Raw genomic sequence first — 22,971 nt, forward strand, 5'->3', positions numbered from 1 at the left:
TTAAGCTTCCTGGATGAAAGGAGCTTTATAAATTCAATGTCTGATTATCTATTTTCTTCTCAATTATAAAGGAGAAAAAAATCCTCTCTTCCCTCCTGATCCGAGTAGATGGGGAAAGTCAATGCATACTGGGGCCCACAGGCATCAGCGATCTTGGGAAAATTAGGCAGGAATGGAAATTTCTAAGCAGGAATACAGATGCAGTGTCAGACTTCATTTTCTTTCTAAAAATGGCCCCCAAAACGAAGACTGGGAGGCAGGGCGGACTCTAATTACAGACTGACAGAAACCTCAGTTATCCCAGGTGGCTGCCAATATGTGTGGCTGGAAAGGTATGTGAGGTCTTTTCATTCACTTCAGGAAACCCAGTCGATGGTAGAAGGAACTTTCCTCTTTATAGCTGACGTTTCGGTGGGTAATCCCACATCAATACTCCTCAATAAACTAGATAATCACAAACTTTAAAAGACTATCCTTCGGTAGAACCAACACCCCAAAGCCTCAAATCCCATCAGTTCTCAAAATGCTTCACAAATATAACTGAAAAGGAGGCTTTAAAGAAAGCTTGAGAGAACTGTCTGAATAAGATGTGGCAGGAACAGCCAGGCTTTTTTTTTTTGTGATACACAGGCCTCTCACGTTGCGGAGCACAGGCTCCGGACGCGCAGGCTCAGCGGCCATGGCTCACGGGCCCAGCTGCTCTGCAGCATGTGGGATCTTCCCGGACTGGGGCATGAACCCATGTCCCCTGCATCAGCAGGCGGACTCTCAACCACTGCGCCACCTGGGAAGCCCCCAGCCAGGCTTTTGAATAACTGCTCCTACATAATCCTCTTTCCTGTAGGTCCGGGTATCCTATTACATAAACTCTAAGTCTATAGAAATTCACCAAGACAAAAATAGAAGAGCAAGAAATCTGAAGCATATTCCTGTCAGCCTTAAAAACAGTCTGCTGTGAACATGAAGGACAAAGAATTGATTCTTTTGCTTGGGACACAGCAGTAAGCAAAAATGAATGCAGAGGGTATGTGCACAGCCCTGTGTTGCTCCAGCAGCCTCTCTGGGCAGCTGTGTGTCTCTGACACAGGACAGACAGCCTGGAATGGTGGTGACTCTCAGGCCACCACCTGCCCTCACTGTCGTGCAGCCTGGCTTCTGCCCACCAACCCTCTCATGAAACTGCTCCCCAAAAGGGCACCTTCACCTCTAGTGGCCACGTCGAAGGACTGCCCTCGGTCCCCTCCCGGCCGGAGCCCTCTGCAGAACCTGCAGATTTCTCTTGGAAGAACTTCTGGTTTGCGCTGCTTCCTCACTCACCTGTTCCTTCACTTACTACCTGTAAGGGAGATGTCTGGCTTTCCTCTTTTATCTCCCTGACTGATCTCTTACTATCCGCTGACATCTACAGCTCTGACCTCCTTCCTTGAGCATCATTTAAGTCCCACCTTCTACAAACAGCTTACTGGCCATCTTCAGTTAGATCACCTGAAGGAGCTTGTTTAAGATTAAGCTGATTACTTCCTTCTCCAAATTAGCTCCTCCTGTGTTGGTCCGATAATTAATGATATAATCTCCTCCAAGGATCAGGCTCCTTATTTTCCTCATTCTCACATTCAGTCAGGTCCGACTAATTCTTTCTCCAGAAGGTCTCTGAAGTCTGCTCTTTCCTTTCCACGTCCAGTACCACTGTCCTTGTTCAGGTCCTTCCTGTCTTCCCCTTAAACCATGGAGCACTTCCTGACTGCTCTGCCTGTCACCCTGTCATCCCTCTTATTCATCCTTCACTGCCACAAGAGTGAAGTTTCTAAAACACAGGGAGTGATCAAGTCACTGCCCATCTGAACTCCTCTCCTGGTACCTGCAGGATAAAGGGCACACTTCCTCAGCATAACACTCAAGATTCTGCCATCTGGTCTCACCCCTCCCCTCAGCCTTGTGTTTCCACCACGCAGCTACAGTCCAGTCCCACCAAACAAATCAAGTCCTCCAAAAATGCTCTGTACTTTCACACATCATTGCAAAGAAAGACCTCTGCTCTATTTCTTTGCTAAGCGAATTCCTGTGCGTTCTTCAATTTAAATTGTTAACCTTCCCATAAAGTCTTACCTCACTACCGCCCTCGTGCAGAACTACCCCTTCTTCCCTGGTGTTCCTCAGAACTTTCCTCATACTCTGAGTTATACGACTTGTTATCAGCTGTCTCCGTGTGTTTCTGCAATGCTGGATTATAGCTGCCCTTTATCTTTGTATGAAGGTTGAGCAAAAAGCAGAAATGTCTGTTGAATGAATGAAGGAGTCAACCATCTTTCTACAACTAAAACTAATAGTTGGTCAATCAGCTCTTAATTCCTTTTAATGCCCTAGCAGTATAAGAAGAAATAACTTAGAAATTATACCAGGTTACAATGGGAAAATACAACTTTCCTTAAAATGAATTTTGGGAGGGAATACACCTGTTCTGTACCAGTACTTTTACCATTTACTGATAATCAAAAACTCTGCCCATGACTTAGTCTACAATCATTCCTTGGTCAATCTCATTTCAAATATCTACCTGAGAGATACAGAATCCTTTGATTCCACCCTATAGCAATTTTGAAACTTGTGTGAACAAAAACGGTCATATTGGCATGGACAGTGAGTACTCTGAATTGATGTGTAAGGAATACAAGAAATTCTAACATTCAACAAATAAAATTTCTTGCTATATCTAATAAATAACTAATCCATACTGGGTCAAAAATAAAGTCCATTTAACAAAAAAGAGAAGTAGAAATGTTCACTTACTGTATCTAATTAAAAAATTTAAATTTAAACTCACTGAAGTATGCCCAAATGCAATTTTCTTAAAGCACAAACCTGAGCTTCCTCTGATTTCTCTCTGCAGTAAAAGACAGAATATCTTGAGGCCAAGTGACAAGATTGAGCGGGTGCCCCACCCTCTCATGTCACTGCTCTCTTTCATTTAAACTGCTTCTCTGCCACTAAGAAATGTATTCAACCTCAGAATTTTCACATAACAATGTTTCTGAAATGACCAGTACTAGAAAATTTAAGATGCTATGGCTGTATTATTAAACTCCTAACATTCATAACAAGGATGCCTTAGTTTATAACCAGTGGATGTTTGTGAAAAAAGTAAAATTGGTCACACATTTTGGCTCTGATTCCCCATATGCAGGCACTGGAAACCAGAATTTCCAGTCCAAGGTTTTCAGTACAGAGAAAACACTGTTTCACTGTACCCTTCGCCATTCACTATTTCTTTCTCCACTATATAAGAAACAAAAATACTTGTTGAGATTTTATGGTAACGAAGCAAGTGAATCCATGAACAAATGTCAAATAAATGGCTGTTACAGGCAAGGCACCGCGCTAGTGCAATAAGTGAAATACCCATTGCTATAAGATATTGATGGAGAAAAATGATTAGAATATACAAGCTGTAACAGCAGCATATCTTCTGAGGCAAAGATTTATAAATCTCAAATTTTCCTTTCCTGTTCAAATTTTTGCACCTGTACTCACTCCTTCACAGTAATGTCATAATTAAAGAGTAAATGGTAAATACAACCAATGGACTCAATCCTCAAGTAAAAAGTCTTACTATTCATTTTGTAAAGATTTCCCAGAAAATAATATACCATCACCCCAAACTCAGACTGTTAAGCATGGGTAATATACACTTACAAACAGGTAGGGAGGTACTTGGTGAGCATCATACACCCAAGTTTCTCTGTCTCCTTTCTTCTCTTCACCTTGAGTCAGACAATTTATGCAATTATGCTTTCTTCCCAACAGTCTATTGTCTCTATACTGTATTGTCTAAACCTTGGGGCACAGCTTCAAAATTTATGAAATCTGCTAAAAAGGGCACATAAAGAAAAAAAAATTACCAACCACTTGATAAAGGGATGTAACTAAAACACCAAGTGCAGCAAACACCGTTCCAAGGAAATTAAACTTCACATCGTAATAAGAATTTAGGATTACACCTACAGTTATAGGAATCTGTAAAGAAAAAGAGGTAAACGTTGTTCAGATTAAATTTGTGAGACATAAAATTAGTATTCCTTTCACAGTGTCTTGAAAGGTTAATCATAAAAACATCATTAGGAAACAATGAACCTCTATAAATATTTTTTCCATTTGAAAAAAAACGGACTGGTAAGCCTATTTCTTCAAAATGAAATATGATAATTCTATATTTACGCTCACATTTAATTCTATTTAAAATTCTGGGTAAAATGAGTCGATGCGTTGCACTTTGCAAGAAAATACCACATGCGTGCACATAGTAGTAAATGGACCCCAAAACCAGTGTCTAAACAATATATAAACATAAACATATAACAAAAGCATTAAGATTTTAAATACTGTAAGTTATGAAGTGCTAAAATTATTTTAGTCTATCTTATTTAAAGACGCTGAAGTTTCTGCAGTATGTCGCCGCAAACATATCCTGAGACTTCTTTACGTTTATCAGAAACGTTTTTCAGTTTGAGCTTTTGCACTTAATCCCATACAGATTTGCATCACCCAACACAGCTTTCTTTTCTTACCGATCATAGCATTTAAGGACTTCCATCAAACAGTAGTTATTAAAACTCACACAAGCACACTCTACTAGGCTAAAAGCCCAATAGAGCGCCAAGATGGCATTTTTTTCACCTTCCCCAAATAAGCCTGAAGTTCACTTGCTCACAGAGGACTCGAGTGGATTTCCAGATCACGGGAAAGAATGTGGCGCAAGGTTAACCATTCAAATTTCCCGGGGAGAAAGACTGTCCAGGAGGTGGGTTGTTAAGGAGGTGCGCCTCGCCCAGCTGAAGCTACTCACCAGCGTGAGCTGTATTTTGGTGGAGAAGGTTTTCTTATAGCAGAAGGTCTGGATGACTATGATCACCGGCGTGGTCATGGCCTTGGCCAGCTGATAGGTGCCTATGGTGTTGTTCTGCAGAGATAAGTTGGTGAAGACCACGAAGCCACAGAAGCTGAGGGCCAGGAGGAGGAGCTTGGAAGGCGGCAGACTTTTGGGGGCAAACATGTCCAGTTTCTGGCAGACGTACAAGCCCAGCCAAGTTACCACGAAGTGCACCAGGGTCAGGCTCATGTTGGGGAAGCCGTAGTGGACATAGATCCATTTGTTGAGGAACACGATGCAGATGGACACCAGTAGGTTTAGCAGGAGCCCGGCGGCGATGCGCCCTCTGCCTCGTACTCTGTCGGCCAGCGCTGCCATGACCCCCGCGGAGCCGGGGCCCTTCACCCTCGGAAAGGGGCGCCCGGCCTATCTCCAGCTGCCCTTTGCCTCCTCCTCCGCCGTCGCGTCCTCGCAGCCCCTGGCTTTACGGTCCGGCCGGGGGGAGGCATGCAACCTCTGGGTCCCAGGCAAGCAGCAGCCTCAGCGGATCACACATGCTCTGCCACCGCCCATTCAGCCGCAGACTACGCGGCAGCACGTCCCGCACGCTCCGCCCCCTTCCGCCCGCGGCCACGTGACTCGGGGAGCCCGCGCTTCCGCCCTTGAACAGCTCAGGAAGCGGCCTCTACCTGCGCAGGCGCATTGAGCTTTGGGTGCGGAGAGCTGCGTCCTTGGTCCACTACCTCCTGGGTTACCTAAAGCTGGCTGCGCCAATATGGGACCCCTTTCTTGTTTGGTATTTTCTGTGTCGGTTGAGTCGACTTGCTAGGTATTGTTGGTGCTGAGCAAATTTAGCCCTCGCCAGACAGGGGAAAGCATTACTTCTTGAAACCATATTTTTAGACATTTTATTTTAAAAATCCAAACATACAGAAGAGTAGACAGTATGATGACCCCTCATATACTCATCATGGTTAGTAAACTATTCAGATTTTGTTTTTTGAATCAATGTTTGGTTTTTCATCTTCCTAGAAAAGTGTCCATTTTACTTAGATGTTCTAATATACTTGGTCAGAGATGTATATGGTATTCTACCATATTTTCAATTTATTTCATCTGTTGTTACATCACTTTACTTATTCTAAACATTATGCATTTGAGTGAAACTTCTGGGTTAAAGGGTAGATGGTTGTTTATAATAGAATATTTGAAAAGGCCAATAAAATAGACAGTTATCCACAAGAATAGAAATAGTCAAAACTTTCCCCAAAGATTGCACCATTTTACATTCCCCAGCAATATGTCCCAGTCACAGTTGCTCCACATCCTCCCAAACATTTGGTTGTTAGTCTTTGATTTTAGCCATTCTGATGGATGTATAGTGGTATCTCATGGTTTTAATTTGCATTCACCATTGACTTGAGCAGTTTTCACAGGCACATGGTTAGGTATGTCTTCCTTTAAGAATCATCTGTTTGGGGCTTCCCTGGTGGCGCAGTGGTTGAGAGTCCGCCTGCCGATGCAGGGGACACGGGTTCGCGCCCCGGTCCGGGGGGATCCCACATGCCGCAGAACGGCTGGGTCCATGAGCCATGGCCGCTGAGCCTGCGCATCCGGAGCCTGTGCTCCGCAACGGGAGAGGCCACAGCAGTGAGAGGCCCGCGTACGTACCGCAAAAAAACAAAAAAAAAAACCAAATAAAAAACACCAAATTTTTTTTTTTTTTTTTTTTTTTTGCGGTACGCGGGCCTCTCACTGTTGTGGCCTCTCCCGTTGCGGAGCACAGGCTCCGGATGCGCAGGCTCAGCGGCCATGGCTCACGGGCCCAGCCGCTCCGTGGCATATGGGATCCTCCCAGACCGGGGCACGAACCCGTATCCCCTGCATCGGCAGGCGGACTCTCAACCACTGCGCCACCAGGGAGGCCCAAAAACACCAAATTTTATGATGAGGACTTATATACTTGGCTTAAAAATGTATCTACTTTCCATCCTCTTTAAGATTTCAGAGTACTTATGATCGGAAATTCAATTTCTTATTACATAATAGAGGGACGTTCCTGGAATTCATATGAACAGAAAATTTTCGTTTTTATATAGTTTTATTAATAAACATGGAATTATATAATACATTAAATTTTCAAAGTGTCACCATAATATGCTTAAAAGTACAAAATTAAATGCCTAAATTCCATAAACATTTTCCCCATAAGACAAAAGAAAAAAAACCCAGTAATTACAAATATATATATATTTTACAGAAAAACTTCCATTTATCATGGAAATTATTGAGATTACAAACAGCAGACGAATTATGACTGAATTTCATATCCTAATGGATCCAGTCCCTGGTCTAGGAGCATTAGAGAGGATTCTCTTAATTTCTGTAGCAATTTCCTTAGTTCTTCCTTAGAAAACACCTGATTTTTAAAAAAGAGAAAAATGTTAAGAATGAGAACAAAAAAGAGTGTGAATTTACAGTCACCTAATCAACCTGATTAGCTTAATGCAAGAAGAAATTCCTCTTTAAGGTTTATGTAGCCAGAGGCCAGTATATTAGGATAGCCCAGGACTTCAAAGCTACTTCTCTGGACCAGTCTATACACTTCAAACTGCTTAGAAATGTATACATATTTTGGATAAAAAAGCACAAACCTTAAAACTGGATCCCTACTTTAAGAAAATCTAAGAACATCTAAAGAATATAAACACATCTCACAAACCTAAATATTATTACAGAGGTTATCAAATCACTAAAATTTAAAAGTGCAAATGCTCTAGAACTTACCAGATACAGCTTGTGGCGCTCAGAGGAAACCATATCTGCTAACTGCAGGCATTCCTGATACTGACCGGTACTATGCAATATGGTGTGAAGCAGAAAACACAACATTGGCAGACAAAGCTTTCTCAGTAAAACCATTTGATATGTTCTTTCATGGTCTTCCTCAGCATCCTACAGACAGACATCAAGTAGTCATTCTAGCAACTTTAAGCTAAATACCCTTAAAAAAAGTCAATGAATCAAACCAAAAAGCAACAGGTAAAAGCTAAAGTGTTTCTGTAAAGCTTACCATGCTAATTAAAAATGAAACAAGGCAGGGTTTCTATCATGGTATCTTCAGAGGAGTCAGAAGTCTGATAATGAAAACAGAATGCTTCTGAATTTGTACTTACTATGTCTTAAATAAAAACATGCATAAAAGGAAAAGCAGTTAAGAGACTAGAGCAAAAATCAGAACAGAAAATAATAACCATTGCCCTGGATATATACAGAAGGAAATACAGACAGATAACCAGAAGGACTGAGAGGGCTCTTCATACCAACAGCAGTGATTCCTGCTGGGAAGAAGGATCAGGAGGATGAGGGGAGAGGTGCACAGGGAGGACAACTTCATTGTACATATTGTGTTTCTTTAAACAGAGAATGAATTTATGATGTCTTTGTATAATTTATTAAAAATAGAAAAATTAAAAGAATCTGAAGATTTGCATGGGACAGAACTAACAGATACATGAGGAAAACACTGTAGAGAAAACAGCATTTCTTTATAAGTATACAGGGATCTTTCTAAAAAATTTTGTGGGTACTAAGAGTGCAGAAAAAAGAACAGACCTTTTACACCCACTACATTTTCTTATAAAAAATGGAAAAATAAAATAATTAAAATAATAAAAAGGTACCCAACCACAATAAAATTTCTGAAATAATCTTAAAAATTAGAAGGAAATCCATAGGACTCATAGTGTAAAACAAAACAGAAAACAGGACAAGCAAAAATACCAACTGGTCCTTTGAAAAGCCTAATAAGACACCTAATTAATTAAAAATTTTTTCCTTATGACAATATTAATCACTAAAAATCTCTTCATGTGAGAGACTATAATATTAAATTGCTAAAACACTTCCAAAGGTAGATGTAAGTGGAGGTGTGAAGCAACAGAATGTAATCTGGAAATTATACCAAGGAATAATTGTACTAAATCTGACATAGGTCAGGTTTCCACACATATGAAAAATTAGTGTCAACCTTTCTGTCCTGTTTTGAGATATAGATACATAGAAGCAAATATTAAAATGAATGCTTTGTATTTTCTTAGCTTTAAAAGGGAAAGCACCTTCATTTATTTTCTCAAATAGGAACTTACTACCTTCAGAGGTAGATTTAAAACACCTCAAGGTCTTACTCATAATTCATATTAGTGAATCCTACTAGGGGCCTAGTAGGAATAAGAAGACTGCTTCTTTCTGGGTCCCTCCATTTGTGCTCCAATGTACTCTTTCCCCCCTATGCTAAAGAAGCAAAGTACCCCTGGCCCCTAGACTCCTTTCCACCTGCTTACTGATAACCTCGTTTCATAGGATGGATTCTGGCACCTGCCTCTCCGAAATCCTGTTGCTGCCAAATATCAGGGTGTGATCTCTTCTGCTGACTACAGGTGATTTCCATACCAGTGGGCTGGCTGCTATCAACCATCAACCAACCAGAATCATGCCTGATGGGCCCAGCAATTTGCCACAAGGAAAAGCAAATAAATTGCTCTGTTACAACCTATATTTTTCTCATCTGAATAAAAAATCCTGTAAATTTGAAAAATCCTGTAAATATATAAAACAAAAAGATTCTTTCCATCAGGGACATGTAGTGCTTTATATGTGAGAAAAGCTCATTAACTGATATGTGTTGATGTGTTTATGTACCTATATGTGCATATATGTATATGTCCTATTTAGGATAGGGGGTTTGGGGGTGGGGCAGAGTCTCTAAAGAGAGATGACCCTGGAGCGGACTGCTGAAGGAAGTAAGGAAGCCATCCATGCAGATATCTGGGGGAAATAGCACTCTAGGCAGAAGAACGGCAAAGAGGCCAGAAGGCTAGAGCAAAGTGAGGGGAGAGCAGTAGGATACAAGACTGGGGAGGCAGTCAAGGCCCAGCGGATGTGTGATCTTGTAGGTCAAGAAAAGAGCTCTGTGTTTTATTCAAAGTGCACTGAGAAGCCATCAGAAGGGTCTGAGTAGGAGAGTCATACCTCTTTGATTTTAAAAGGATTACTAGCTGATCTATATGAGGAAGGGACTGCGTAAGGAAAAGTGGAAGCAAGGGAAAGACAGTTGAGGCTTCAACTAGAATGTGGTGGAGGCAGAGGTGGCAAAAAGTAGGTAAAGATGAGCTGCCTCCTCCATTCCCCCTGCCATCCCTGTGTGCCACCAGCCTCCAACACGAATGGGCCCGTTCTGCAGTTATGTTAAAAGTGAGGTACAGATGTAAGAGTCAGCATATAAGGCCAGGGCTTTGTTGAACAGCTGTGCCTTGCATATGGTGCTAGCCAGGTGAGTGAGTGGGGGCTGAAATCTAATCCATGCTCCAGTCTACAGGTCATGTGCACTTGGCATGGAATCTATCTGTGTAAGAGAATGGGTACCATTTCCTAATTTTTATACAGATATAAGTGCTATCAGGAGCCCTGAATAATTTCCTGCTTTGCTGAGTATGTAAGAGTATTAAGCTAAACTCAACTCAAAATATCATTATTTATCATTTGATTGTTCAAGAAATCTCTTCTTGTTTGGATTAGATTTGAAGAAGTGATTGAGACTGAATATTGATTTTTAAATGTTTGGTAAAACAAAATGGTATCATTCATAGCCTTCCACTCCTACTCTATTTTTAAAACACTCCAGAGTGTCTGTTTTGTGACTTTCACTATCTTTTTTTAAAATTTATTTATTTGGTTGCTCTGGGTCTTAGTTGCAGCAGAAGGGCTCCTTAGTTGTGGCATGTGAACTCTTCATTGTGGCATGCATGTGGGATCTAGTTCCCTGACCAGGGATTGAACCCGGGCCCCCTGCATTGGGAGCTTGGAGTCTTAACCACTGCACCACCAGGGAAGTCCCTAATCTAAGATTAATTAATACTTAAAATAACAAAGATTTATGTATAAATAAGGCATCAAGTCTTTTCAAACCTTAAATACCATTTAATTAGCATTTTGCAACACTAAAATTTTATCTTCGTGAGCAGCAGCATGAAATAGAAGAGAAAACCCAAGGAACCTGCTAAAGGTTCAAAACTGTTTATGAAGTCAGCAGAGTTACTGTATCAGGAATAGTAGCAAATAGGGGCTCAAATCTAGTCTCCTGTCCCTAATGTTTTTGCTTCTGGTCAAAAAAGGGAAGCCAGAGGAACTAGAAAAATGTAGTAGCAAAACCCAAACCAAAACAAACAATAAAAAAGGAGTGATGATCGCTTCTCAGCCTTTTGGCTAAGATTAAGTGTGAAAAAGGAGTGACTATACTAAGATTCAGGGAATGCAGAAGGGAAGATACCAAACATACTACTGTGATTTTTCTGTTCAAAATAATATACCTAATATCCAAGAATCCAGCATTTACAATCCTTGGACAGATCATCAGGTCTGCAGAGGTAAAACTGAGTAACTCCCTGTTTCTGTCATGCCCCATGAGCAAGCCTCAGTGCCTTTCCCTCACACCACTATTACCTGCAGCATCCTTCCTTTCTCCCACCTCAGCTCATCCAAATTTCCCCAATTCGTTCAAGGTTCAGTCAAATGCTACACCTTTCAAGCATTCTGCCCAGATCTCTTCCAGGTAGAAGGAACCTTTTCTTTTCCTAAACTCACAAAATGCTTCATCTGTGCTTTTCTTATGGCATTTAGCACTTCTGTAACTGGTTTCTCAACCCAGGCTACACATTAAAGCTCTTCAGGTAATTTAAAAAAAGAAAAGAAAAAAAAAAGCCAGCCAGCCCTATCTCAGACCAATTAACCCAGAATCTCTGGAAGTGGAACCCGGTATTTTTTTTTTAGTATTTAAAAATATATTTTATTTGAAAATCATTTCAAACAAACTAAATTACAATAGTACAAAGAATATCTCAATACCCTCACCCTTTGTTCAGTCTTTGCCCTGTTTGCTTTATGACTTGCATCTGTATGTGTATCTATAAATACACATTTTTTTAACCCTTTGAGGGCAAGCTGCATAATCATGTTCCCTTACCTCTAAATACTTCAGTGTTTACTTCCTAATAAAGAGAAGTTTTTCTAACATAATCACAATGCAGTTAATGACATCAGGAAATTTAACAGTGACGTAATACCTTAACATCATTGACTCAACACTCTCCTTTATAGCATCTTTCTTCCTCCAACGTAGGAGCCAGTTTAGGATCACATACTACATTTAACTGTCATGTCTTTTCAGGACTCTTTAAAAGTTATTTTTTTTAATACAATTTTTAAAGGCAACATTCCATTTACAGATATTACAAAATACTGGCTATATTCCCCATACTGTACAATATGTCCTTGTAGCCTATCTTACACCTAACAGTTCCTACCTCCCGCTCTGCAACCCCTATGTTGCCCCTCCCTCTCCGCTCCCCACTAGTGGTAACCACTAGTGGAACCAAACCAGTATTTTTAAAAAGTTCTCCAGATCATTTAAATGGACAGCTCAGAGGTGAGAACCACTGCTTTATATATGTCTTACTCATTCTACTAGACTTATCTTCATATCCATAAATTGAGTTGAATATATATATAATTAATTTTTAGGTCCAGAACTTTAAAAAATTAGATTTGGGACTTCCCTGGTGGCACAGTGGTTAAGACTCCACGCTCCCAATACAGGGGGCCTGGGTTTGATTCCTGGTCAGGGAACTAGATCCCCCATGCATGCTGCAACTAGGAGTTCACATGTTGCAACTAAGGAGCCCACCTGCTGCAACTAAGACCCAGCGCAATCAAATAAATACATAAATATTTTTTTTAAAAATTAGATTTTACTATCCTGAGTGAACATATTAAATATGGAAAAATAGTTTACCCAAGAGTCAAACATTCCTATATTCCCTAACTAGTATTTCAGGTTAAATTATGGGATGTTTAGTTATAAGTACAAAGGTTATATAAGATCTGTAGCTGCTCCTGTTCAAAAAACTTTTTAAAAAAGACATTGTTTTTGCTTTTAGCTATAAACAATGCACACAACTTACCTCTCTAACATCCACCATCCACCCTCCATCAACAAACAACAAGACATTGTACATTTTCTCCTTCACATCAGCAGTTAGGGCATCCAAATGCCCTTTCCAAATACCATAATCCATCTGCAAAACAAACATAAGGCAGATATATAACAGACTATAATGTATCTGTAAAGTACAGACAGGAATATACATATATGGAACATAATTCTAAAGAGTTGACATTCAGTAAGCCAAATATAAAAACAAACATCGACGGATTGCAGTTCAATAAAACACTAAAATGTTAACCATGTAAATGAGCACTATTGTCACCTGAAGGTATGTTTCATGTTTGGTTAATTATCTACAGAAAAGTAACTAAAGAGATGGCTTTTTTTTTAAAGTAGAAGAGTAATAAGGAAGATCACTTGTTATAATAAGAATATAACTGCTGAAAAAATGATCTCTTTAAATATATGACATGTATTTTTCAGATGCAATAGACATGTCTCATCTACATTCAACTTACTTCATATTTCTTTTCTTTGTGTTCATGAGCCACTTTCTCAGTAAAAGTTGCTTGAGGTGTCAAAGTAGGTTTTTGTGGAGCTGAATTCATATGCTTAAACCACTCATTAAAGGTTTCGTGGGCTTCCTAAAATGCAAAATAAAATAGAGAAATACCAAAAAAACTGTTCGCATATGTTCAACAAAGTTTTTTAAAAATTTGGTTCTGGGCCTCCCTGGTGGCGCAGTGGTTGAGAGTCCGCCTGCCAATGCAGGGGATACGGGTTCGTGCCCCGGTCTGGGAGGATCCCATATGCCGCGGAGCGGCTGGGCCCGTGAGCCGTGGCCGCTGAGCCTGCGCGTCCGGAGCCTGTGCTCCGCAGCGGGAGAGGCCACAGCAGTGAGAGGCCCGCATACCGCAAAAAAAAAAAAAAAAAAAAAATTTGGTTCTTAGAAATAATTTTTCAATAGCAAGAAATAAAATCGTTTAATATTTTTTTATACAAAAAAAATCATGGTGAATAAGTGTTTTGTTTGTGATGTTCACATATTTACTTGTCTGTCTTCTTGACAAGCCTATTAGCTTCTAGAGGGCAAGGATAGAAAGACATCCAGAATTAGTCCTAGAACCTAGCCAATCACTTCATTATTTGTTGAATGAATTTTCAATGAGTATGTTGTTATTTTAGTCACAATACAGAATATCTTGCTTTTTTCAGTTATTGCCAAAAGCAGAAAAGTTAAAGCTGAGAGAAGCACTCAAAGAATCTTAAGAAAACATACGTTTCAGACATCACACACACTATCTACTATGTGAAATGTTCTTAGTTGGTTAGCACTGATTAGAGGCTTATATAAATGAAGACCAGGTCTTGTCTTCAAAGTTCTTATGGATCAGTCAGTCCCATAGTTGCAAGGGACCTAAGATAATGAATGAGTCAATCACCACTTCTGGAAAAACAGTTCAAGGTCTGAGAGTGAATCAGGAAAGTCATCATAAAGAAAGGTTTTGTGGTTTTTACAGTCTCACCAAGTAAGCTCTAATGCACAAATGTTCTCGGATAGCGTTATCATCTTCAGCAGGAAGTGAGCTCTCCATTCCTTGTTCCTCCCACTGGTTATAGATTTCTGCTATTGAATCCTGAGGAATTTTCACAAATACTTCTTTTGCAGCTTCGTGCTTTTTTGATGCTGCGAAAAAGATATACAGTTTTTCAATACATATGGATTTCTGTGTAATGGTTTCTAAAGGAATCAAATTATTGGTTTGCAACTTTCACAGCTACCTGTAACCATTTCAGGTCTCAAGGTACTTCTGTTAAAGGTCTGGGTGATCTCTCTACTTAATGGCTGGGCTTTTCCTTATTTCAATGTAACAGTCACAAAAGGATTCATTAAATGCAATTACTTTTACATACTTTTCTGTATCTTAAAAAAAAGCAATTCAATTTTTTCAAAGCCTTGAGATTATATGCAAAATTGAGTAGGACATGAAAAGTCACTATTATATATGTTTTGTTTCATAATACCAGCCGTAACAGTGGCTGTTTTGTGCCTTACCCTACTGGAAGGGTTGGAAAAACAAACAACAAAGTTCTAGAACAGAACAAAAACTTAAAAAAAAAAAGAATTTAAAAATACAGCATACCCAAGAATTTCCTCATTATGGCATTGCCTTGTTTTAGTGCTTCCGCCCTCTGTGATGGGTCAAATACCAACCAGTCAATTACATCGATTTTTAAACGGTCCTCCTATTCATTTAATTGGAAAAAAGAAATGTCAATTGTGTTTTTTCTAAGATATTCTGCAAATTAGTAGAACCAGCTTATGTCTGTACTTCTAGTGAATATTTTCCCTCAGGTTATACAAAATAATGAAAGAAAATAGCTTTTCTTAGTTTATTTTCACATTTAATAGGTCTCTATTAAATTATAGAAAAAACTTACTGGACTGTGAATCTGGAATTATATATGTGATGTCCCACCAACTTAATTATGTAATTCCTTTAAGAGCTACTCTAAAATTTTTTTCTTTCCTAGATAAAACTTTCTATTCTTTTCTGAAAATAGGAATAAGTAAGGTACATAAAAGTTAGTGATTGATCAGGACTTCCCTGGTGGTCCAGTGGTAAAGAATCCACCTTCCAATGCAGGAAACTAAGATCCCACATGCCGCGGAGCAACTAAGCCCACGTGCCTCAATGAGAGAGCCCGTGTGCTGCAAACTACAGAGCCCATGAGCTCTGGAGCCCACACAGCATAAACAGAGAGAGAAAACCCACATGTCACAACTAGAGAGAAGCCCACCCGCCACAATGAAAAGATGCCGCAATGAAAAGATCCCGAGTGCCGCAACTAAGAACCGACTCAGCCAAAAAAAAAAAAAAAAGTTAGTGACTGATCAAGTATCTAGAATAATCTGATGAGCAAAAATCCAATGCTCAGGTTTTTTCCATTAAAGAAACTTCCCTTAACATAATACTACTATTAAGCAATTCCTTACACAAGACCTTAAGTTTGCTGCCAATTTTTATAACTTGGCTGACAAAGAAAAATTATTAAAAAAGAAAGAAACCAGAGTATTTTAAGGTAGAAGTTCACAAAAGCATAACATGAGGGATTATCAGGAGTTATATAACACACCTCTCTCTTCCCCTCAAGTTACCTCAGTAGTGCCAGTATCTAGGGCGGGGGCCAGGTCATGATGACTGAATTCACCATTATCTTTCTTCCGAATATTCTCAACTACGGTTTTTGTTATAGTTGCAATATCCAAATCTAAAGAATTTTTTGAAGAAACAAAAACAAGAATAATCATTCACACTAATATCCTCTAAACAGTCACAATGATTTGGTAAATTTGGGATAACAATTCTTTAAAAATATGTACAATATGAAAGACATTATAAAAGAAAATGCCAAAATTAAAAGATATTTTAGGGCTTCCCTGGTGGCGCAGTGGTTGAGAATCTGCCTGCTAATGCAGGGGACACGGGTTCGAGCCCTGGTCTGGGAGGATCCCACATGCCGCGGAGCAACTGGGCCCGTGAGCCACGACTGCTGAGCCTGCGCGTCTGGAGCCTGTGCTCCGCAACAAGAGGCCGCGATAGTGAGAGGCCCGCGCACCGCGATGAAGAGTGGCCCCCGCTTGCCACAACTAGAGAAAGCCCTCACACAGAAATGAAGACGCAACACAGCAAAAATAAATTAATTAATTAATAAAAAAAAAAAGATATTTTACACGAGTTACAGTATAGGTTATTTCATTCCTAAAACAGAATTTCACTGAAAACCTCATTCCTTTTTTACCTTGTAAGAGAAATAGGATTTAAAACTAGAAGGCTAAATGTTACTAAAGCCAAAGTGATAATCTGCCTACAAAGCCCAGTAGATAAAGTTCTCAACCATTTTTACCTGCTTCTTTAGCCAGCTCCAGGCAATGGTGGCGCTGTTCAAATTCTGTAACACCTTCCAAAAATAATGCATACTGGGCAACAGCGAGGTCTTGAGGCAAGTGACAGGTATAAAATGCTATGAGATTTGTATGTTTCTCATTTATTAAAAGCTAAAAAACAAAAAAAGGATCAAAGTATGTCAATAATAAAACAAGTTCTAGAATCAACAGTGCTTTTTAAAAATTTCACTTCAAAATTTCAAATATATTTAGGAGAGATTCATACAGATATAGATTTGTGCTGCTAAACAGAATTTTAAATTCCAAAAGAAAGTACTTATGACAATTAAAAGACCTTTATGGATTTTGATGACTCTCCTGCCACTAGATATTAAAATATTATCATTCTGATTGTTTTCATTAAAATGGTAAAAAAAAAAAAGAATATAATAGTGGTTTCTCAAAGTTTACCTGTATGTATGTCTTTAAAACCTCAATGGAAACTTCTTCCTTCATAGGAAAAAAAAGATAATTATTAAATTATAAATACAACTGCTTATGTGTACCAGCAATATATCTAATAAAAATTCCACTATAATGATTTAATGGCTTTTAATATTTACCACTGAGCAATAACTACATGCAATAACTAAGTGCTTAGCAAAGTTCATGTATTGCCTTACCCTAACTCTTTGTGGGTAGTTACTATTATTGCTCACATTTTACAGAGGAAGAAACTAAGACCTAAAGAGGTTTTATTTACCCAGAATTACACAGCTAGAAGCTGCCAAGAATGTGAATCCAGGATTCTTATTCCAAAACCCAAGCTTTCAACTACTGTATCATTCTGACTTCTAAATGTACTCTGACCAAAATGTTACCAATCATTTAGGACAGAAGAAAAAGAAAACAAAGGTTTAAGATCTCAGAGAACTTAGTCTGGTTCAGTTAGCTTAGCTGGTTGATTTAGAGCTGGGTACTGATGAGGATTAAAGTTATAAACTGTCCAAAAACCAGGTAACCACCAGCATTCTGCAGCCACAGATTAGAACCCTAACAAATAACCTGCAGTGAATTATCATCGAGTGACCATGTGAGACTACGGTCACCATTTCCAGAAAACAACAACCAAAAAGTAGCATGTTTTCCTGACAATAGGTGTATAAAGCATCAGTCTTGCAGAGAAGGGTATACAGCTCATTTTTATTTACTTTGGTCTCTAGTCCCAGAGTGCGGAAACACAAAATGAGGTGAGTCATGAAGCGAAGGAGGTGTCCAGGTAGATTGTTTCTGCTTTTGGAAAGCCATTTGCTAAATTCATCCATCAGACCTATAAGCCATCAAAGCAAAGATGCAACAATAGGGATAAAAATCAAAAGAAGAGATATAAACACTATCCAAGTATTCCTATACCACTACCAGTTCACTATCTCATTGTTAAGAACCATCATATAAAACAGACTCTGGATTAAATTCAAACTTTATTTTCTAAAAATTAAGTAAACAGTTGCATTCAGATAGGTTGATATTTATAGAGATGACAAAATGTGGTTAGTTATATGCACTGTTTTGATAACTTTTTACAAAATTACTAAAGAAAACAAAGAACTCATACAAAGTGAAATAAAATATATCTTACCATCAATGTCTCCCAGGATAAGGAATTTTTGAACTATATGATAATGTTCTTGATTCTCTTCCACAACTCTCTGAAAAAATTTTTACATTTTCCATAAATCTACTATGGTCATTCTGCAGTATGTACTCATTGGTAAGCTAAAAATGTCAACTTTTGAAGGAACATATACAAAGAAAAAGCTGGAAATGAGGAGTCTTAGGATACCAAAATAAAGTAAAATATGAGAAAGATACTGCCCTTGGAATATATACTCAAGGCTGAACGTTATCTCTGAAAGCACAGAATTGCGATAAAACAATTTAAGCTCTGTGAATGTTATGAAACTTTTATTTTTTATATTTTACTACAGTTTTCCTTGGCAGTCCATGGTGAACCAGAAAAGAAGGGCACATGTGACCAAATCAAAATAAACTGTAAGATTTCCTTCAACATAAACAGTGGTTCTTGAAAGCATTCTTTGGGTATCCTCTTCTGCAAATGGCACCAAAAGTAACAAAACCCATCAAAATAGTGATTAGGCACAAAGAAGAAAAAATTTACAAGTAACCTGCTGTTGGATTTTTTTCTGAAGTAAATAATTCATATATTTTAGGTCAAATATATTTTGATTTTTATTTGTCTAAATTTTCTTCCAACATTTTTTCTTTTTTACATTTAAATGTTTGCTCCCTCTGGAACTGATTTTAATACATGGCATGAAGCAGAGATCTAGCTTTGTTTTCTTCCAGATGGAAAGTCAATTATGTCCATACCATGTATGTAAATAAACCATCCCTCTTCCTCTGAAAAGTCATCTCTGTCATCTACATCTATTAAGTTCTCATATATATTTGGATCTAATATGGATTTTCGTATTCCGATGATCTATTTACTCCTGTGACAATTCGATACTTTTTTTTTTTACATCTTTATTGGAGTATAATTGCTTTACAATGGTGTGTTAGTTTCTGCTTTATAACAAAGTGCATCAGTTATACATATACATATGTTCCCATATCTCTTCCCTCTTGCGTCTCCCTCCCTCCCACCCTCCCTATCCCACCCCTCTAGGTGGTCACAAAGCACAGAGCTGATCTCCTCGTGCTATGCGGCTGCTTCCCACTAGCTATCTATTTTACGTTTGGTAGTGTATATATGTCCATGCCACTCTCTCACTTTGTCACAGCTTACCCTTCCCCCTCCCCATATCCTCAAGTCCATGCTCTAGTAGGTCTGTGTCTTTATTCCCATCTTACCCCTAGGTTCTTCATGACATTTTTGTTTTTTTTCTTAGATTCCATATATATGTGTTAGCATATGGTATTTCTTTCTCTTTCTGACTTACTTCACTGTATGACAGACTCTAGATCCATCCACCTCACTACAAATAACTCAATTTCGTTTCTTTTTATGGCTGAGTAATATTCCATTGTATGTATGTGCCACATCTTCTTTATCCATTCATCCAATGATGGACACTTAGGTTGCGTCCATCTCCTGGCTATTGTAAACAGAGCTGCAATGAACATTTTGGTACATGACTCTTTTTGAATTATGGTTTTCTCAGGGTATATGTCCAGTAGTGGGATTGCTGGGTCATATGGTAGTTCTATTTGTAGTTTTTTTTTTTTTTTGCGGTACGCGGGCTTCTCACCGCTGTGGCCTCTCCCTTTGTGGAGCACAGGCTCAGCGGCCACGGCTCTCGGGCCTAGCCGCTTCGCGGCATGTGGGATCTTCCCGGACCGGGACACGAACCCATGTCCCCTGCATCGGCAGGCGGACTCTCAACCACTGCGCCACCAGGGAAGCCCCTATTTGTAGTTTTTTAAGGAACCTCCATACTGTTCTCCATAGTGGCTGTACCAATTCACATTCCCACCAGCAGTGCAAGAGTGTTCCCTTTTCTTCACATCCTCTCCAGCATTTAATGTTTCTAGATTTTTTGATGATGGCCATTCTGACTGGTGCGATACTGTTTTATTGTATCTTTATATTGTTTTATTATTGAGGAAGGCAAATACCCTATTAACTATTGTTCTTTTCTCGCCATTCTCACTTATTCTTCTACTTGGAAATTTTCTGTTCAGAAATAATACCCCAAAGCATTAGGTTTATTTTGTTAATTTTGTTAATTTTTGTTTATTTTGTTAATTGTCCAAAATGTTAATTTTGGAATGACTGATATTTATATCAAATCACCTAATCCAGGAATGTGGTATATCTATTTATTTGTGTCTTTCAATAGGATTCTAGTTTTATTTATGAAGGTCCTCAAACCCTTGGTTAATTTTATTCCTGGGTATCTTGTAGTTTGGGTCAGTAATTTAAATGGGACTTTTGCAGGGAGCTAAATCCTTTTCTAACTAGCTGTAACAATTACAAAACGGATATGATTTTTTTTCATAACTTTGTCTTGAATTTAGATACTTTAAAAATTCTCTTATTAATTCTAGTAACTTACTGCATCTTGAGTTTCTAGATTTACACTCTCATCATATGTAAATGCTCCCCTGTTTCTAAATTTGTATCTATTCCTTGACTTTCTTGTTTTATTTTCATTCATTGGAATCTCCAAAACAACAGACTGGCAAAAAAAAACACTTGATAGAGAAAGCATTTCATTTTTTTTACTATACAAAGAACTCTTATACAATAATAAGGAAAAGATAAAATCCAACAGAAAAATAGGTGAAAGCTCTAAATAGGAAATTCAAAAATGGTCAATAAACATAGGAAAACTTGCTCAGCCTTATGAATAGACAGGGAAATATGAGAAGAACAGTGAGTTTCTATTTCCAACCTAATCTGATGGATTGGCAAAAAATAAAAAAAACTGTGATATCTGGGACTAGTGAGAATGCAGGGAAATGGCCACATTAATAAATTACTTGTAGGAGTATGAATTAATTGCTACAAGAAGGGAATTAACTTAACATACATATACCCTTTAACCCAACATTCCTGCTTTCAGGAAACTTGTAAAGAAACAGGACTAGTAGATAAGCATAAAAAAAATAAGAGTAAATAAACAAGAATGTTCACTGCAGTGTTAGAAGCAACCTAAATATCACCAAAAGGGGAATGATTTAAAAAAAGGATACGTCATTCTATAGAACATTATATACCTATTAAAAATAATAAGTTAGGTTAAGTTAAATCTATATCCACTAACTCAAAGACAGAATCATTAAATGGGGAAAAAAAGCACCATAGACTAATGTAGGTAGAATGATGTGAAAAACCACCTCAAACACCAAAATCCTATACTGGAATATCTACATTATCTATATATATTTGTAAGATTAGGGAGAAGGATATGTAGGATACATATCAATGTTTTATCATCTCAGTGAATAAGAATAACCATAAAGAGGTTGGGAGGAAGTTTTATAAAGGCCTTACTTATACATCTTTAAATTATTTTGTTTCAAGTACATATTTTGGTTATTTAAAAAATTTTTTAAGAATATTACTTTAAAAAATACTGGATTATTTTGAGATCTAGGAAAAGCAAGTCTTGCTAATTTTCATTATATATTTTAATTTTTCAAAAAGAAAGGGATAAATTAGCTTACATGCATACCATATATTTAGATGAAACCAATCCTAAACCAAATAAACAGAAATGATGTATCATTTAAATATGCAGTTAAGTTTTTTCTTTTTTTTTTTTTTTTGTGGTACGTGGGCCTCTCACTGTTGTGGCCTCTCCTGCTGCGGAGCACAGGCTCCAGACGCGCAGGCCCAGCAGCCACGGCCCACAGGCCCAGCCGCTCTGCGGCACGTGGGATCCTCCCGGACCGGGGCATAAACCCGCGTCCCCTGCATCGGCAGGCAGACTCCCAACCACTGCGCCACCAGGAAAGCCCGAATTTTTTCTTTTTAAAGAATATCTCTTATATGAATAAGAGGTGAGGAAAGGAAAAGAGAATATAACAAGATTTCACATATGCCTTTCAGCTATAGTGCACAATGTAACATTCAGTTTCGTATTCCAGTTATCCTAAAATATTAATATTTACCTTTTTATCAGTAGCTTGAAGTTCTTCAAAAACCTTTTCTAAAGTCCAACTTTGAAAGAAAGAACAAGGAAAGGGATAAAATAATGCTAATAAATAATATGAACAAAGACTACAAAATAAAACTTCATAGAAAATACTACAAATCCTCATGATGAAAAACAAACCAACTCACTCACTTTGCTTCCAAATATTCTCTAGGGAGTTCTTCAGTTTCATCCAGAGTTATTACTGATGTCCGGATCTCCTGTTCTACCAGACTGTCCACCATCACCCGAAAGTAGGCCCACACTGTGTCTTCCCAGGTGTCACAGACAGGAAGCAGCTTTACCCCATTTCAGAACAGAAACATGCAGACATAGTCAACAAAAAAAGAAAGGAAAAGCAGTTACACCCACTTATATGGACTGTAAAGTCACTATAATGACATAAGACATTGTGGACTGTAAAATATCATACCAAAATAACCTCCTCTCTCCACCCCTCAAACCACATTTCCTTTTTTTTTTTTTTTTTTTTTTTTTGGCCATACTGCACAGCATGAGGTGAGGGATCTTAGTTCCCCAAGCAGGGATTGAA

The 22,971-nt window shown here is 38.4% G+C and overlaps 2 protein-coding genes across 8 annotated transcripts in view; both read right to left on the reverse strand.

Moving 5' to 3' along the window:
- SLC35E3 (solute carrier family 35 member E3) overlaps positions 1-5,465 on the reverse strand; it is a 53,084-nt gene extending 47,619 nt beyond the window's left edge. For 2 of the 6 annotated variants that reach the window (XM_081248556.1, XM_081248557.1), the window contains exons 1-2: positions 4,841-5,465; positions 3,901-4,011 (exon numbers count right to left, since the gene is read on the reverse strand). In XM_081248556.1, coding sequence (XP_081104682.1) covers positions 3,901-4,011; positions 4,841-5,242 — 513 coding nt within the window. In that variant the 5' untranslated portion in view covers positions 5,243-5,465. The remainder of the gene's footprint in view (positions 1-3,900; positions 4,012-4,840) is intronic. The other 4 variants (XM_081248560.1, XM_081248558.1, XM_081248555.1 and 1 more) reach the window with 3 other exon arrangements.
- A 1,501-nt stretch (positions 5,466-6,966) lies between these two features.
- NUP107 (nucleoporin 107) overlaps positions 6,967-22,971 on the reverse strand; it is a 52,040-nt gene continuing 36,035 nt past the window's right edge. For both annotated transcript variants that reach the window (XM_081249812.1, XM_081249811.1), the window contains exons 16-28: positions 22,572-22,717; positions 22,396-22,444; positions 18,395-18,464; positions 17,967-18,085; positions 17,227-17,265; positions 16,776-16,926; positions 16,027-16,139; positions 15,011-15,113; positions 14,393-14,553; positions 13,385-13,510; positions 12,883-12,996; positions 7,652-7,819; positions 6,967-7,283 (exon numbers count right to left, since the gene is read on the reverse strand). In XM_081249812.1, coding sequence (XP_081105938.1) covers positions 7,176-7,283; positions 7,652-7,819; positions 12,883-12,996; positions 13,385-13,510; positions 14,393-14,553; positions 15,011-15,113; positions 16,027-16,139; positions 16,776-16,926; positions 17,227-17,265; positions 17,967-18,085; positions 18,395-18,464; positions 22,396-22,444; positions 22,572-22,717 — 1,467 coding nt within the window. In that variant the 3' untranslated portion in view covers positions 6,967-7,175. The remainder of the gene's footprint in view (positions 7,284-7,651; positions 7,820-12,882; positions 12,997-13,384; positions 13,511-14,392; positions 14,554-15,010; positions 15,114-16,026; positions 16,140-16,775; positions 16,927-17,226; positions 17,266-17,966; positions 18,086-18,394; positions 18,465-22,395; positions 22,445-22,571; positions 22,718-22,971) is intronic.

This window comes from Mesoplodon bidens (assembly GCF_964165515.1).
Source record: "Mesoplodon bidens genome assembly, chromosome: 11".
In the NCBI taxonomy this organism is placed as follows: Eukaryota; Metazoa; Chordata; class Mammalia; order Artiodactyla; family Ziphiidae; genus Mesoplodon; species Mesoplodon bidens.